Source organism: Petaurus breviceps, unplaced genomic scaffold, assembly GCF_028583685.1.
Source record: "Petaurus breviceps papuanus isolate PSGF00001 unplaced genomic scaffold, PetGlider_PUasm1.0 90734, whole genome shotgun sequence".
Taxonomy (NCBI): domain Eukaryota; kingdom Metazoa; phylum Chordata; class Mammalia; order Diprotodontia; family Petauridae; genus Petaurus; species Petaurus breviceps.
The window spans coordinates 3606645-3625931 of NW_027187327.1; the positions used below are offsets into that span (position 1 = coordinate 3606645).

The following is a 19287-nucleotide window of genomic DNA, read 5'->3' on the forward strand; positions in this document are numbered from 1 at the left end:
TACCTTCTCCTCTCTATATATATATTCTCAATAGTTCACACAGATTCAATTACCATCTCTACATAAAAAACTCCCAAATCCACATATCCAGCCCTTGCCTCATTTCTAAACTCCATTCCCACATTACCAGCTATATGCTAGCTCTCTCCTGGTGCATGATACATTGACACATCAAATCCAAAGAGTCAAAAACTATATTCACATCTCCAGGTCATTATCCAAATTGCTTTTTTCCCATAGAGGGGTAGTTCTAAGTCACATGATGGAAAGCTAGGCATTCTATCCAATCCTCAAAATTTCTAAAACTTCTCTAAAATAGGAATCATGCATAAGATATAAAGCAATTTCACCTGTCTCCTTGGCCTAAGACACCAAGAAAGCAAATATGATTCAATGAACATGCAAAGAAGAGGTGGCTAGGTAACACAATGGAAAAAGCACTAGGCCTGGAGTCAGGAAGACCTGAGTTCAATTCCAGCTTCATACAGTTACTAGCTGTGTGACCCTGGGCAAGTCACTTAGCCCTATTTGCCTCAGTTTCCTCATCACAAAGAATTCAACATGACTAAAACAACTAAACAACAACAAAAGCAAAGAAGATTTGATAGATCCTAACACACTTAATCTGTACCCCTGCCTCAACACCTACTATACTCTTGCAGCAGGATTGTACAAACTTACTCTATCAATCATCTTCATCCCCTGTTCCAAGTGTCTAGAAAACTCAAAAGGCCAAAACTTACTAACGAAGTGGCAGTGTGACAGTCTAAAGAACTGGGGGCCAGAGGAAGGGAAATGGGGTAAGGCATGTGTGTAAGGACTGTTTCACACTCCACTAAGCCTGAGAGAAAAAGAAAAGAGGCTAAAATGGCTGTGAGGTCCAGCCCCCAGAAAGACAAGATTAAAAAGGAAAGAAGTCAGAAAGTAAGCAAAAAGGGACTTTAAGAGAAAAAAAGATTAAAATTACCAAAGATCTCAGGAGGAAGAAAATTCAATTACAGACATTGAACATTAGCAGATAAGCCAACAAGGAAGATATTAATGAGGAAGGAAATATATCTTCCAGATCAGGTAAGTGAGTCCAGAGATCTATGAATAAATATTGCAAAACAAAGGAAAATGAACCAAAGCCTTATGAAGCAAAGAATCCTGTGGATTCCCAAGAGAACATGAAGCCACAACAAAATGTTCCTGAATGGCTCAGCTTAATAAAGAAACAAGATTTGTAAAAGCAGAATTATTGGCAGGATGTATAGAGACAGTTTAGGGGCTACAGGTATCCTAGAAGAAAATGGCAAGTCCCTAAAGTCCCAAACACCATAATGCTATAAATAATAAAAGAAAATTGCCCAGAATTTCTGAACACAGAAATCAAAGTGCCAATCAAAAGAATCCACAGATAACTTCCAGAAAAAAAAAAAAAAAACCTCCAAGGCTCAAACTCTTCAACATAGTGGTTAAATTCAATAATCCCACTGAAAAACAACAATCCTGTTAAGACACCACCAGAAAGACTTTCAAAAATATTTCTGATGAGGGCACCAGCAACCATTATGAACAGATTCCTAACCTCAGAGTCCATCCTTGACTATTCACCACTATCCCCACATCTAATTAGTAACCAAGTCCCATTGATTCTACCTGCAAAAAATTGCTTGTATCTATCCTCTTTTCTGCATTCACATGATCATCAATTTGGTTCAGGCCTTTATTATCTCTCAACAAGATATTCTAATAGCCTAACAGAAGTATATCTTCTTACTTCCAGTTTTACTCCTCTCTAAATCAGTGTTTTTCCATCCTTAATCTCAGAATACTCATTATCACAGAAACAAACGCTACTACAAACTCTACTACTAGTTAGTATAGTTAGTAGTAAAGTTTGTTTCTGTGATAATGAGTATGAAGTACATGAAGTAAACACACTATATTCATACAAGCTATCTTCTGTACCAGTCCCCATAAAGAAATGCACTCTTTCATTTCTGCCTTTAAGAATGTATATCAGGGGGCGGCCAGGTAGCACAGCGAGTAAGAGCACCGGCTCCAGTGTTGAGAAGACCTGGAGATCGAATCCCGGGCTCAGACACTTAGCACCCACCCAGAAACACCTGGCCGTGTAACCTTGAGCAAGTTACTTAACCCCAATTCCTTAGGGGCGGCCAGATGGCTCAGCAAGTAAGAGCACTGGCTCCAGTGTCGGGATGACCTGGATCAAATCCGGGCTCAGATACTCAGCACCACACCCAGAAACAACTGGCCATGTAACCTTGAGCAAGTTACTTAACCCTGATTGCTTATTAAAAAAAAAAAAAAGAATGTACATCAGGCAGAGCCAAGGTGGCAGAGGAAACAGAGCCAAGATGACAAAGTAAAGGCAGGGATTCATCTGAGCTCCCCCCAAAGTCTCTCCAAATACTTTTTAAAATGATTCTAAACAAATTTTAGAGCAGCAGAAACCACAAAAAGGTAGAGTGAAACAAATTTCCAGCCCCCAAAAACTTGGAAGGTCAGCAGGAAAAGTTTGTTGCACCAGGGTGAGAGGAATGCAGTCCAGTACAGGCAGGACACTCCAGTCCAGACTGGGCCCCAGAAAACCCAGAGCAGGCCTTGGGATGACTGAATCACTAGCAGTAGTGGTTTCCAGACCTCTCAGACCACAGATGCTAAAGACAACTTAGAAGGTCAGCAGGAAAGGTTCAGAGCACAGTCCAGCGCAGGCCATTCCAGCCCCAGTCACAGCAAAACTAGCTGCCGTGATTATATTGGTGGCAGCAGAGGCTGCTTCCAGAGCTCTCAGCCCACAGATAATAAGGGGATTGAACAACTGGTTAGAAGAAGATTACAGGGGTCTTTTTGTTGGTATTGAGGCAGGATTGTCTAGAAGAGCATAAAAGTCTTCTAAATTCAGAAAGAGATAAAATACTAAAGGGATAGGGAGTGGGGAAAGGATAAGAGATGGGTCTTTAGAGGGGAAGGTGAGGGAATAGGTTAAAGGGAGGTAGAGAAGAGTGTTTAGATTAATGAGAATGGGAGAATAGGGAGGGATACTTGGAGGGAAGGAGGTTATATAACAGGAGGGCAAGGTAGCAGATAGAAGTAATGTAGAAGAGTTAGGAGGGATAGAAAATAAGAGATACATACAAACATAAAATAAAGATCAGGAGTAGAACTTTTAGGGAAAAGGAAGAGGGGAGGCATCATTGTGGTCTTGGACATAGTTAAAGGTAAAATAGATTTAATAAAATGAGAAAAATAGGGAAACTACACTGTGTCAGTCATATTCATCAATGTTGTTTTGGACTATTTAAAACAACTAGACAGTATAAGGTTGGAATATTGCTGTGGTGTAGGAAGTGGTGGATTGGTAGACTTGGAAAAATATGGAAAGACTTGAACTTAAGAAGGAAAAGGTTGTCCACCCTCAGAGAAGCAGAGGACATACAAGTATAGCAAGATCTTACATTAATACATATGGATGTATATGTCTATATCTAAATAATTATAGATATCTTAGTATATGGCTAAATAAATATATGTATATATGGGCATATGTATGTGTAGATATATATCTGTGTGTGTCTACATATGTATGTGTATATATTTATGTGTAAACATATATACATGCATGTATATTATATATTTATGCATATGTGTGTATATGCATATATATTGCTTAGTTACAGTCTTCTGGAGGGGGGAGGAGGAGGGAAAAAGAACAAAGTAAAAAGTACACAGCAAAGAACAAAAGAAAACTTGCAAGGAAGCAAAGGAAAGATGGACAACTCTCAACAAAAGTATTTTTTTACATAATATAGTATTTTTACATAGGCTTTTTAAAAATGGAAATGTATTGCTCTATATTTTGTCATATAAATTCACATGCATCTATGTAAAAATGGAGTCAATTAACAACTACATGTGAAAATATAGCACCCATGACTGGCACTGGATTTTTGTTTGCTTTTTTGCAGTTCTGAAGATAGAAATGTTTATTTAAAAGTCTAGGAATATTCTTTAAAATTACATGTAAATTTCACGCCCACTTTAAAAACATCTTAACATCAATTATGTCAACAAAAGATGTCCTATATACAGGAAAAGATTTATGCCTTTTTAAAAATTTCCTATCTACTCAGGGGCTCCTAGATATCCATCTATTCTATTTTTTTTCTGGTTAATTTCCTCTTATTTAAAATACTGATCACCGTGATTTTTTCTTTCATGTATGAAACTTGTGGGGCATAAGACCCCCAAGTGTAATGGCAAGCAAAGTAGTACTTAGCTCCTTGTTTCAGTTATTCAAGTGCTTTTCAAGCCTCCCCTGTGATTATATCAAAGTCTTTGTTGGAAATAGCATACATTGTATTGCCCTTAATAAGCCTAAGGGAGTTTAGAAACTTTCCCTGCCCTTAATAGGCTTAATATCATCACATGGAGCCCACAGTGGGAGAAACTTGCTGAAAGAGGAAGGGTGGAACAGGAAGGAGCAGAGCATATAAAAGCTCAAGTATGAACTGGGACCAAGCAGAACCAAGAGAGAGGATGTTTGTGATGTCAGCAATCTGTCTGTTGTTCTGTGTTGGTGTCTCCCTGTTGAATTGTGTTACTTTGTCAGACAGAAGCACTCTGTCTGTTGATTTGTGTTGATTTCTCAGACAGAAAGTGAACTGAGATGATAGTGCTAGCAATATGTGTGAATATTGTTGTAATTCTGTTAAACTTAATGTGTATAAATGTTGTTTCGGCTCTGTTAAGCTTTGTCTTCCTAGAAACAGATACTTGGATGAGCTGTCCATAAACTGAGGTGTGAAACAGGAGCAGAGATCTGCCTACATGTGAATCCAGGCAAGAGCTAGGAATGTGGAAAAGGAGCCATGGAGTTTGGAAGTCAGCCTCCAACTAAGATGAAAGGACCTCTACCTGGGTATTCCGTGCTGACTGATAATGAATGTAACTTACTGTGACCTAGGGGTGGATGGCCTTTGTACTTTCCACCACCCCTTAAGAATGATTGACTTAAATGTGATTACCCCTTAAGGATTATTGGAAGCCAGCCTCCAATCAAGATGAAAGAAGACTTTAGATGGGTACTTTATAATGATTGAGGAGATTGTGACTTATTGAATGATATGTTCTGTTTAAGACTATGTTGTCACCTTAGTAACAAGTTGTTATATTACATTCATTATATTGTTGTGAATGTTTTGCTTTAGTTTATTGCTGAATAGAGAGTTCACTATACTATGTGATCAGAACCTTAAAGTTATTCACAGCAGCGGTCCTCAGGAGAGCTTTTCATGACTGGCTTTATGCCAAGTCATTCTTTTTTGTAAATAGCATTTTATTTTTTCTGATTACATGTGAAGATCATTTTTAGCATGCACTTTTATAAGATTTTAAGTTCTGGGGCAGCTAGGTGGCACAGCGAGTAAAGCACCAGCCCCTGAGTCAGGAGGACCTGAGTCGGTTCCAGCCTCAGACACTTAACACACACACACAAACTAGCCCTGTAACCTTGGGCAAGTTACTTAACCCCAATTACCCTCCAAAAGGGAAAAAAAAAATTTGAAGTTCCAATTTTTTGTCCCTCCTTCCTCTACCCCAAGACAGGAAGCCATCTAATATAGGTTATACATGTGCAATCATGGAAAAATATTTCCACATTAGTCATGTTGTGAAAAAAGAAACATAGCAAGAGGGAAAAACTACCAAAAAAAAGTGAAAATAATATGCTTATATATGTTGGGTTTGGCAGATCTTCATTCAGACTCCACAGTTCTTTCTCTGGATCCGGATAGCATTTTTCATCATGAATCTTTTGCAGTTGTCTTGGATCACTGTATTGCTGAGAAGAACTAAGTCAATTACATTGCACAGTGTTACTGTTACTGTGTACAATATTCTCCTGGTTCTGCTCACTTCACTCAGCATCAGTTCATGTAAGTCCAGGTTTTTCTGAAATACACCTGCTTATCTTTTCTTACAGTACAGTAGTATCCCATTACTTTCATATACCACAAACTGTTCACTGACTCTATTTTATATGCCTACCTACAAGTTCAGTATAGCAAAGAGTGCTGTACTTGGGCCAAAAAAAAAAATGGGCTTAAGTCCCACCTATGCCACTGACTAGCTTCATGAGCATATTTATTCAGAAGTCACTTTGCCACTTTGTACCTCAGTCTCTGAATCTGTAAAATAATTTAATTTTATCCTATGTACTCCACAGAGTCATTGCAAGGATCAAATGAAATAATGAATAAAATATAATAAGAGACAGACAGACATCTTGTTTGTACACAGTTGTTTACATTTCCATTAGACTGTGAGCTCCTTGAATGCAAGGACTGTTTTTGTCTTTGTATCACCATTACTTAGGGGGATACTTGACACATAGAAGAGGCTTAATGAGCATTTGTTGATTAAGCTAAATCTCAACAATTATTTGCTTAGTGTCTTGAAAATCAATGTGCTATTCAAATGTTGGGTTTTTTAAATAATTATAATTTATTTAAATACTATGTATAGATAGAGTCCAAGGACCCAGGTTCAATTACTATCAGCTTCATACCATTTGCCATCTAAAGTATCCTTAATTCAAGTCATCTACCTATCAAATGCACATTTTGAAAGTCCAATTCATCTATCACACTCATATGTAAGCAACCTACTTAGGTAACTGAACAGAAATTAATTTCTAGATTACCATGATATTGAAAGTGTTTTTAAGTTGTCACCTTTTTAGAGTGTCAACTATTATTAGCCTACCCTTTTACAAAAGAAATATGTACTATCCGTGTTTCCCCGATAATAAGACCTATCCCAAAAATAAGCCCTCCCCTTACTGTGTAAGATTCCTCTAAAATAAGCCCTTCCCCGAAAATAAGCCCTATTGAGATTGCTACTGTAGTGAAGGTGATCCCCTGCGCTACATGCTACATTACAGTACCTTCTGTATGCACTGTCCCCCCCGTGAAACGCACGCCGCGCTCCGAGCTGCATCCAATCAGAGCTGCAGCAGTGAGCGCGTCATCCTGTTCTTTATTGAATTCATTATTGAATAAAGGTACATTTTTTTGTTCACATTTACCTGTTTATTAAAATTGCTGTCAATGTTCATTAAAATAAGTCCTCCCCTGAAAATAAGCCCTCTGGTGTTTTTCTATCCGAAAAAATTAATAAGACAGTGTCTTATTATCGGGGAAACACAGTAGTAACATACCCAAAAACCATCCTGCAGCTACTGTAAATTGCACAGTATTCATCTTAATTTAAAAAACTAAACTCCTTCCAGCTCAAATTTATACATAAATTTTTCTCTTTTAAATTATGCAAAAAACTACTGAAGGCCTAGTATTTTCCCAATGATAGAACTCAAGGGACTAATTTTTCAAGACACAATACGCAAACACATCATTGAAAAACTGCACTATAATGAAACTAAACTATTTCTCTCCACAATGCTTCAAAACAATGAATTTATCACATTTTCTAGCCTTGAGTCAGGAATGGCAGTACAATAATGTTTTTGTAAAATCCATCAAAGATATGCTTTACTACATTTTCCTAATAGTGCCAAAAATTAAGCACACCTGTCAAAACAAATTATGCATTGTTTAATAAATGCCCTAAGATTTCCCTTTTTTCTCAATAATATACAAATTGTGATAACTTTTTAATAAGCTTCACATCCGTGCAAATTAGCAACCCACTACTGTGTTTAACCACCAATGGCCTCTTTCCCCATTTTTTACACACTTGACTTCCTTAAATAATTAATCCACTTTCAATTATGCTTTTCAACAAGGATCAAGTTAGGCAAATTGAATTGGTTGATGCTCATTCACACAAACATGCTTTCTTAAACAAAGCTAACTTGGCATCACTTCACTAAAACAAATGAACAGTGAAGTAAATGGCAGTATTTTTCCAAGTTTATAATCTTCCAGACTAAAGATTATTCCCAAAGGTTATGAGCATAAGATTTTAAAAGTAAAAACAATAACACAAGAGAATGAAGAGGGAATATAAATCAGGTATCAGAATTTAGCAAAGTAAAGTACTGGATACTGTCAACAGATTTTAAGAAAGGACTAAGATGCAAAAATTGACATGATGGTGATTTTAGTCAAAGTTTTAAATGGATATATTTCAACCTTGAAGCTTCTAGTTTCTTAAAGTATACATAAACACTCTCTCAGCCACAGAGCTAAATACATTATCCAGTAGTGGCCACTTGAGCACAAACACCAGCTGCTGCCACTGCCTAAATACAAAATGAGCAGATGAGCAAACATTCTGAAACATAGCAACAGGAGGAAATAATTTCAGGGGTAGCAATGGGAAGCAGGAATGCAGGAGCTGCTGTACGGTTCTTTTATGATGCAGGAGCAACCTTTGTTACTCTCTGGTGCCTCCATGTGGTTATTAACATCACAATTTCAGGGGAGGAAAAAAGTATTCTTTATCAAATAATTTAAGGAAAAACTGATGAAAATTTATATCAAACAGATTCAGAAAATAGAGAACTAATTTATTTTAATTTAATCTTCACTGTTGCCCTTAAGAAACACTCAAAAAAAATTAAGTGAACCACATTTCTAGAATTACTTCATTCCAGAAATGCTTCAAAAATAAGTCATTTCATTGGTAGAGTAGCTCCATCAGAGCAGATCCCAATGTCTTTTCATTTGGAAAAGCTCTAGGACATATTTAAGATTTCATTCTACTAGCAGGACTTTCCAGTGTAACCCTCGTCCCAAAAATCATTGGTACAGGGCCTTTTTGGCAAAGAGCGATATTCATGCCTGTATGAGGAGTGGGGTAGATCTGGCAAGAGAAGGAAAGATCTTCAAATAAGTCTCTTCAGTTTTTTCTGAGTTCTTCCATCTTCTCCAAATTTCTTTCCAATTGTTGAGTTTCCTCAGACTTCAGGCACTGCTGGCTTCCAGATTCAAGACAGAACGTGAAAGCTATCAATCCCACTTCAGGTTGCTAAATGAAAAATAAGACTTTGGGAAGAAGCTGATATGAAGGTATCTGGCAGTCTCTATCATGAAGATCCCCAGCTTGCTACACTAGAGACTTTAAATGACCCTGAATGAGATTTAGGATTTTCTCTTGGTTGAGGTGAGTCACCTTATTACTAATGGGAGAGGTCCTTTACTCTGTATTTTCTAGCATAAATTCTCATATGTATACTTTCTGATTGCTACCATTTTGGATAAATTTGGAGTCCTCTTTTCCAATAATCAACAGTGTTCAGGAGCAGTCAGGTGGCACAGTGAATAGAGCCCTAGCCCTGGAGTCAGGAGAACCTCAAATCCAGCCTCAGACACGTAACACTTACTAGGCATGTGACCTTGGGCAAGTCACTTAACCCCAATTGCCCTGCCTTCCCTCTCAAAAAAAAAAAAAAACAAACCCAGTTTTCAAAAGTTAGCTTGAACTTGAAAACCTCATCTCAAGACTAACAATATTAAAGGGAACAGATAGATGTAATTGTAGCCTGATATCTCCTTTTTCTAAAGACAGCAGAAGGGCTTCTAGCCCCAACCTCCTGCTTTCCCTTCTGGGAGGAATTAAAGTCTCCCTTAGGAAAGGGCTGAGGCAGAAGAGGCTAGAGATATCTATTCTGCCTTGTTTAAGCATATAACGATACCCCCATGCTACATGAGGGACAATTCTCACAACACCAGAATCCAGGACCACCTCCATAAAATTATGAAGCATCAACATGGGAGTTTAGTGCAGGTTTTTAAATAACACCTCCTACATAACACCTTTCCTGACCTTCCTCCCACTCCTATTACCTTATAATATGCATATATGTTATATAGTCCAATAGAAGATAAGGTCCTTGAGGAAATGGATTATTTATTTGGGGTCTCTCATTCTCAGGACCTAATAAAGACTCTGGCACATGGTAGGTATTTAATTAGTGCTTGTTTATTGATTTCTAATTTTTTTTTTTTGCTACCAGATTTGAACTCAGAAAAATGAGTGAGTCTTCCTGACTCCAGGCCCAATACTCTATCCACTGGACCATCTAGCTGCCCTTTCTAAAAATAGTTAAATCAAATTAAAGTGGCATTTCTAGGAGAGCCAAAGAACAAATTTAGCACTAGAAAGAAGCTTAGAGGGGCAGCTAGGTGGCGCAGTGAGTAAAGGGCTGGCCCTGGAGTCGGGAGGACCCGAGTTCAGTTCCAGCCTGAGACAGTTAACACCCACACAAAAATACTAGCCGTGTAACCTTGGGCAAGTTACTTAACCCCAATTGCCCTCCAAAAGGCAAAAAAAAAAAAAAAGAAGCTTAGAGGTGATCTTCTAACCTTCTTATTTTAAAGATGTGGAATCTTAGTCCTAGGGGGAAAAAACAAATTTGCCCCCAAGGTCACATAACTAATAAGGGGTAGAGGCCCTCTAATTCCAAATACAGTGTTCTTTCCGCTGCAATCAAGTTCTCCTCTACTCTTTTTTTGGGGGGGAGGGCAATTGGGGTTAAGTGACTTGCCCAAGATCATATGGCTAGTTTTTTTGTGTGTGTTAAGTGTCTGAAGCTGGATTTGAACTCAAGTCCTCCTGACTCCAGGGCCGGTGTTCTATTCACTGCGCCACCTAGCCACCCCTCTCCTCTACTCTTGCTTTCTATTTAAAAGGAAATCATCAATACATCTAAACTTTCTTGGAGTTCTAGAAATCCACTGATGATGTTCCTCAGAGAAAAGTGCCAGAAAGAGTGAATGTACTTCAAAATTCTCTTCAAAGAAACAGTCTGAAAGTGTTTCTTGTTCTTTCTCTGAGAGCCTGATAAGCCAGAAAAGCAAAGGACTTGGGGAGCATACCCCTTTGGCTCATGAAAAATTAAAACTTCTGGCTTCAAAAAGATACAGGAAAAAGTCAGAAGATGTGACAGTAATATCCAAGACAAATAAAAGTAAACATAAAACATCAGAACATTCTAAGAGTGAAACAGTAGTATCCGATCTTGAAATTTCAATAAACTTGGAAGCATGGACTTGGAAACCTTACTATATTTTATAATGACGAAATATTTGGTGTGTATATTTTCCTCATAGTATAAATGTTTGAACAAGGTTTTGTTACAGATACTCAAATCCCTAAAGGATCTTTGATTTCCTCAGCTTTTATGAATCTTTTTTTATATCTTTTTTCCACTTACATGTAAAAATGTTTAACATTTGTTTTTCAAAATTTAGCACTAGAAGTCACCAAGCTCATTTATTGTTACTCTACTCAAACTAATCTATTTATTTTCCTCCACACACAAAATATTTATTGTTTTTTTTTCTGTGTATCATTAATTTATCTGCAACCCCATGTCCCTGCTCTCAACTATTTTTTTTCCTCCCTTACTTCAAAATAGGTTAAAAAAATTTAATGTGTTGATAGGAGAGGAAAGGAGAAAAGGGAGAGTAATTGGGAGTTTCGATATTGGCACATTCTAATATTCTCTTAGCTTGGGCAAATAAAATGTAATAAAAGATAGTGCAGACAGAATGAGGTAACACTGGTAAACATGGCTGGGGCCATTGCAAATTTTGCCAACTAACTAATTTTTATAGTCCTAAAGACATGTCTATTTCCAAGGTTAAAACAGTGAAAACAGGGCTATATAGTTATTTTATTACACTCAAATGTTAATTTTCTATATAGGAAATTAGAGGTCATAAGGAAAAAATGCTTGCCAACCAGCCTAATTTACTATACCATAATATGAAAGCATCCAGTTCAACATGGCAAGCATCAATATACTTACTAATATGCTGGGAAATATCATATATAATTAAAAATAATAATACTTGTTCAAATAAATCATATATAGTTTAGCAAATAACCTTAGGTTAAAAAATATTAAAGAGAATATTTGGTTTTCCTCAGATTAATCCTTCTAGATCTTAGTAACATACTGATATACCTCAGACTTTCTGTCTTTTTTTTTTTACTAAAAGACAAGATAAAGTGAATGCAATGCAGGGTTGAAGTAATTATCAGTTAATAATTCACTATCTTCAAAATAGAAAAAAAAGAGATTTTAGGGTAAAATATTAGGAACCTGATACTTAAAAATGCTGTAGTCCCATTATTTAAAAATTCAAATATTCACAGAACAAGCATAACAGATGATTTATGTGGCATCAAGAAAGTAATCTTCATTGAAAAATGATAGGCATTCACAAGTATCACAAGGCAGCAACACAAGTAAAATAATCCACATTTCTGTGATACTCTAAGGCTTATAAAGTGCTTTCCCCCAAACAACTCTATAAAAGAGAGTTATCAAGTCCCATTTTACAAATGAAGAAATCAAAATTCAGAGAATGTGATTTGGTCATACGGTTAGCAAGTGTGGGACTGGGAATTCAGATGCAGGTCTCCCCAGTTTCTATTTCATCTCTTTACCCCAATATCACACACCTCCTGGCCTCTCTTCTACTTTAGGATTAGTGAGAGTAGGAAAGAGGAGAGCTCTCTGGAGGTCCCTCTGGAACTGCTTTGAGTATTTTTGGGATCTTCATTCTCGTCAGACTTTGGGCATGACAGTCACTTGAAGTGCTTCTAGCTTTTAGAAAGATGAAAGAGTTCAAATCACTTCAGGCTGCTGAAGGAAAAGACTCTGTGAAGAAGCTGACATGAGAAGACCTAGCAGACCCCATCATGTCCCTATCCCCACTATACTAGAGACTTGGGAAATTTCCTTTTGGGTGAGATGTAGTATTCTCTTTCTTAGTTGACCTGAGTTACCTCACTCCATGAAAATGGTGGAGGGAGGGAGGAATGGGGAGTAAAGGAGCGAGGGAAGGAAGGAGGAAGGGAAGGAGAGAGAGAGAGACAGAGAGAGAGAGTTCAATGCTAACATTCATGTGAGTACGCCCTCCAACACATCCATACTTGCTTAGTGAGATTCTTGCCCATGTTTTCCCATAAATTCTATTTAGGGGGTCCATCCAATGAGATGGGAGTCTTCCTCTAGGTCTCTTACCATTATGTGTTTAACAGTATAGTACCCAGGCTATTCATTTGCTATCCTTTGCTCTCTAAAGAATAGACCTATGTCTTTTGTGATTATATGTCTGATAGTCTCTTTTATGTTTTTAAGACATTGTTAACATGCTCAATCCTGCATTTCAGCTAATTGGCTTTCAAATTGTTCTTCAATTTTTTTCCATTCATTAATTTGCTAAAATTTAAACTGAATCCTCTCCCACAAAGTACTCATGTACCTTATTTGGCCTTTTTCTATTATTTTTTCTCTCATAGCCCCTTCTATTATTTCCTTTACCAAGAGAGTTTGTGATATCTATCTATAGTTTCACATGTAAGTTTATTCATTACTTATTCCTTATTCCAGGTCATTAGTAAAGCATTAAAGAGCCAGTTCCAACAATATCCTTCCTAGGTCCTATTAGATACTTTGCCATATAAAATCCATAATAATTGCTACTCCATTGTTTTCAACTAATAAAATGTAGAATTATATCACAGTGCCCTAGGGGAAGGGGAGGGTAGAAAGCATACCCACTTAGCTTATGAGCTCTGCAGGAATGCTGGTGGTAGGCAGGCAGTTCCCATTAAGCTAATAGAAATTAAACTTCTAAAATTCATACAAGGACTCCCTGTCTTCTAAAATGATCTACAGATAGTGGAATTTGCCCACCAGAGTGCAGCACCTGTGAGGAAAAAGTAACAATAGACTTCTTGCCTTCTAAATTATGTCCAGTGGAGAGGCATTAGTAATAATTTACTCATTTTACTTTGGGAAGTATCTGTTCCCAAAATCCTAAAATATCTAAGTGAAACAAGAGATTAAGGAAAATCTGGTCTGCAAAAGAGAAGCTTCATCAGGAGGATTCTTGAGTAGTCATAGAGTACCACTGAATAACCTGTCTAGCATCCTCCATTTTTCACGAAAACTGTTTACAATCCTGAAGCTTCAAATGTCACTCCATCTTGACTACCTACAATAACTAAAAGGATGGAGAAGTCCATGTGTAAATAAGCTACCTGGTCAGCTTTTTATCGTCAACATTAAAAGGATAACTGCTGTAATCCAAAAGGTTGATTCCATTGTTTTTGAAGCCACCTATGAGAAGCACCATGGTGCAGTAGATAGAGAGCAGATTCTGTCAGGAAGACATAGGTTCAAGTCCTATTTCTGACACATGCTGCATAAGTAACCGATCCTAAGTGAGTCAATTAACCTCTTAGTACTCCAGATAACTCTCTAAGACTGCAAGTTGTAGAACACATGCCCATCTGCATGACTTTAATGAATTTCTGAGAGTTCCTTGTATCTATGAAATCACAGGCCCAGTTTTTTTTATATTGCGTACATCTGTATTTTTAGCATACTACTATGGCAACAAGTTTACCTTAGAAATTATAATTTTGTTTATGACAATATTAAAATTTACATTTCTTTCAATAGCTTTACAAGGTAAGGAAGACAAGTTGAGAACCAGATGACAGAGGAGAAACCTAGAAATTAAATACCTTACAGATAATTTACAAAATAGATAAAAGACATAGGACAATCAATTTTGGGGTAGCAGACAGAGACATGTTCTGACAGAAACAGATACTACTACTTCTATATGTATATAGCCTTGTTAGCTAGCCCTAACATCAGGAGCTAAAGGAGTAGAGATGAGTTAGACACAGAAATATGATAATATAACTAGTAGCAGCACTTCAACATTTAAAAAGACACATGATATCTTCAGTGTAGGTATGGCCTACACCAATGTTGATTACAACTTTTCCATATTAATGGGTTTCAAATGAGTTTAACCATCACCTGGTGATGATGAGTCTCTCCTAACCAAGCAGATTTAGTCTTAAGTCAATACTAATTTTTTCCAAATTTTATGAAAACTTCCAGAGTTTATATTCCTCTTGCATAGCCTTTAAGAAATCAAGTTCACTATCATGCTCTGATGAGGTATCATAGTAGTAGTAAATGTAATATTCCATTTATTAGTGGGGGAAAGGCTCCTCAAAAAAAGGAGCCTTATTATATTAAACATCCATCAAGCATCTGTTGCAAAAAAAAAAATTTTTAAATCAACAAATTCTTGTCCTCTCCAGCTATCAAATATAAGTTCATGACTTTGTGATCACAGGTTAGTCAAACAGTATCCCATACTTTCAACTGTTTGCTTATGCCCAGGTCAACAGATATACCCATTTTTTCCTTCCCCAAAGCCTTCAAAAAGTTACACTTTATTCTAATAAGAATTACTTATAGTAATCAATTTTCCTAAACTTAGTCTTTGATAAGATTAAACTAGTAAAATTACCAATATTGGTTGGCTAATTTCCAACATTTAACTAAAAAAAAAAAACCCACAATTCTCCTTCCAAATGGCTTGTGTTGTAAATTGTGCAATTTCCTACCTCAATAAAGGTTACAATTACTAACTGTCATCTTAACTTGGGACTTTCCCGTATTTTGCTTTTCACTGAACAATAGCTTCTGAGGTTAATAATTAGAAAATAGGTAAATGATAGACATTAACAGGTTTTAAATATATGTGGTAATCTGTCTGACCTTAGGCAAAAACAACTTACTTTTCTCAGTATTTTAAATTTAAGAGTAAGAAAAGGAACAATGACAGACTTCTCTCTACTATTGTTTTTAACTCCTCATTAAATTTTCAAATTTGATCACATATTTTTCCAGACAAGGTACATGTGGCTCAATGACAAATACACACACACGCTAACAAACAAGGTCTACAGCAGAAAAGAAACTGAAAAAGTTCATGAGTGATTTAAATTATCTATTTTGGATAACCCACTTATTTCCCACAGGACTATCACTAATATTAAATTTCCTAGTTTTTATTGAAGTAATAAAGTACATTCAATGATATCAAACTATCAGATTCAAATAATCTAAGAAGCTATTTCCCCACCACTCACTGTAGGTGTAATGATATTTTTAAACTTAAATATTGTTTTCTTATGTCTGGTAGCATTATAAAAGCTATGTAACAAAGCTATGTAATGCTTTGATTCTTTTCAGAACATAAGAATTTATGTATAATTAATATATTTCCTGCAAAACATCCTTGGGACTATTAATATACCTGCCTGAAAGAGTAATTTGAATGCCAGAAAGAAGGCTGAAGAAGGCTTTTAGTCATACCTACTTTGCTACTATAACAACCACTGATGAAAGTCAGATTTACTGCTCCATCACTGATGTCATATTTGTTCAATTAAATGAAAGTGAAAAGGTCAAAAGACATATCAAAATAGCTTCTCCACAAGATGCCTACTTCTGATAATGTCATGCTGACTCATTTTCTCCATTGATTCACAACCATTTTCTATGCTTCCCACTATACAAACAACTTTTAAATAAAAACTAACTTCTTGTCACCTAAATATTTTCAAAACAAACCTTTGACCTTTTTAGGTAAACAGGCATCAAATTATATTTTCAGCATCACAATATATTTAAAAATTGTCACTCTATTGTTAAATCTAAATCACATGGTAACAATTCTCATTTTTAATTTTTGTACATTTCATATGGGTAACTACAGAAAGTATATTACTTAAAATATTTTTTCCTTCACAAAAGAGCCAAACTAGAGAAATCTAACCCTAAGACTGTGAACAAATATGACTACTATTCACTCAGCAAATGTACAATGGTGACATAAATAAAAAGTTTGGAAAGAACAAAAAAAATCCAACTTTTCTGCAGTTTCTGCTACAACTTGTGTGACATTAAAATGTACAATAAATATTCTCTGTATCAAATGTAAAGATATAATCTCTCATTAAAGAAATACTTGGACCATCCATATTTTATTTTCTAAATGGAGTGCTTCATTTTTTCCCCCTTTCATTAAGATTAATTTTCATTGATACTGTGTGAAATACTTATTCAACTCCTTTTCCTTTGTCCCCATGAGTCCACTGCTCATTGGCTAAAACTAAGTTTCAGCATTCTGAATGAGTTTGGTCTTCTGGGGAAGTATTCCATTATCCAAAAATGGTCTTGATTCTTTGTCTTCTTCCCCTCCACACCTGCCATCAAATTTCCGATTCTTTCAAGACACCTGATAAAGAAGCTACAGAGGGCACAAGAGTAAAACATGTGGTCCATTACAGTCTGCAGTTGAGCCCATTAAAGTAACTGGGAAATATTCAACAAAATAAATAAAAATACAATAGAAAATAGATAATATTAATATGTGGCTTTCTAAGTCACCATGTAACAAGGATGCTTATATTTGGTTTGGTGGCCCAATTCTATTTAAGACTGATACCACTAGCATAGAAAGCATTGGATTTGGAGTCAGGAACACTTGGATTTAAGTTTCACTTGACTAAACTAATTTACACAAAGATATAAATAAATAAAAATGTTCTAATTTTCCGACAGCTATTGTACATTTTGGGGATAGTTTGATAACCTAATCAAATGGGTCTCTAATGCTAAAATTTCAGCAAACCTGCAATACTTTACTAATAAACCAGTACTCTCCAAGGATTGAAGCCTTCCAGGCTTTCTCCTAGGCTTAGATATATACCAGATTCCTCAAGGATATCCTTCATTCTGAAATCCCCTTGATAGGGTTGATGCCAATGAGAAAATCCCTCATAAAAAACCCTATCCTAGTTTTAAAATGAAGCTAGAGAGAATGCCACTTTTCCTAACAATAACATATGCATATATAATATAATTTATATATAATATTATTTTAGGTCCTTTTAAATGAAATTCAATTCAATAGTGATTAGATGTATATCATATACAAGGTGCTATGACTGCCAGTCACACATATAAAAAAGAAGGTAACTCTGGAAGCAGATAGCAGGAAATTAAACCTGAGCTGAATTTGAAGAAAGACAAAGATTGAGACTGTATTCTAAATACAGGTGACAAGTTGTAGCAAGCTGTCTGACCAAAAACAGAAAGCTGAGTTTGGGGGAATCACTAGTAATCTGATTTGGCTGGAATGCAAAGTTGTTGCCTCCAAACATCGCCTTACAAACTATATGTGACCTAGGCAGTCTCTGGTCACACTGAGAAGCTACCCTGAACTAGTGGGGCCCTTTTCCTGTTGAAGCAGCCAAGTGCTACAGTGGATAGAACCATGGGCCTGGAATCAGGAAGACCAGAATTCAAATCTAGCCTCAGACACTTTAGCTTTGTGACAGGGGACAAGTCACTTAACCTCAATTTCTTCAATTGCAAAATGGGGAAAATAATAGCACCTACTTCACAAGGATCATAAGAGATATTTACAAAGCACTTAACACAGTGCTGGACACATATTAGATACAAATAAATTCTTTTTTCCTTCCTATTATCCTCAGACTCTGACTGACTGACTGACTGACTGTAATGTAATACCCAAAGAAAGGCAACTTCCCAGGTTCAAAATACCAGCATAGGTGCTCTCCATTTTATTCAGTGACCAACCAAGAACAGAGAAGATCAAAACATGACATCATTCCAAATACAGCATTTACTAAATGTGATTAAATAATCTCCAAGGACTACCCCACCCCAGGACCTACCAATCACTCAATCAATTACAAAGTTCCTGGTCTAAATACTTCTCCACCCCTAGGCTATACCTTCATTTAGTCCACCACAAAGCCCCTCTTCTCAAATGGAGATTAGTTTCCAAACATAAGTAAAGTACCTTCATTTGTCAATCACAGAGCACCTAAAAGGTCAAAAGTTCCCCACCCCTGGATCTCAATTGAATCTACCCCAGAGTTACATCAAGTTTAAACACAGCACTTAATACCCAAATGGAGGTCTTTTCTTCATCTTGACAAGAGGCAAGTTCTCAGCAATCTTAGTTCCTGGGGAGACAAGGCCACAAGATACATTGCCAGTCTCTTCATTAATTCATCCTCTGTCTGCAGAACAGTCCTAGAACCCCTGAAGACATTAGCAAAACCCTCTCCCAGGATTTCTGTAAACATACAACAAGAAAATCCTTCTTCAGGGCTTCTGAACCAATAGAAAGGTTCCCAGACCCCTGCAACAACAGCACTGCCCTTCACCAGTGGACAGTATTCACTGTCTGCAGGACAGTCTCGAGACCCCTGCAACAACAGCACTGTCCTTCACCAGTGGACAGTATTCACTCTCTGTCTGCAGGACAGTCTCAGGGCTTCTTAGCCAACAGCCAGGTTCCAGAACTTCTTCAACAAAAGGACTGTCTTTCACCAGTGGACAAATCTGGCAAAACAACATCAAAACAGACAGATAAAGTACCAGCAAAA

At 36.7% G+C, this 19287-nt stretch overlaps 1 protein-coding gene across 5 annotated transcripts in view; it reads right to left on the reverse strand.

Moving 5' to 3' along the window:
• BCKDHB (branched chain keto acid dehydrogenase E1 subunit beta) overlaps window positions 1-19287 on the reverse strand; it is a 274508-nt gene that overhangs the window by 186869 nt on the left and 68352 nt on the right. Inside the window, exon 7 of one of the 5 annotated variants that reach the window (XM_069066959.1) lies at window positions 17059-17111. The exons of 3 other annotated variants lie outside the window; for them this stretch is intronic. In XM_069066959.1, coding sequence (XP_068923060.1) covers window positions 17074-17111 — 38 coding nt within the window. In that variant the 3' untranslated portion in view covers window positions 17059-17073. Of the gene's footprint in view, window positions 1-17058; window positions 17112-18457; window positions 19244-19287 lie in introns of those variants that run through there. One more of the 5 variants, XM_069066960.1, reaches the window with a different exon arrangement.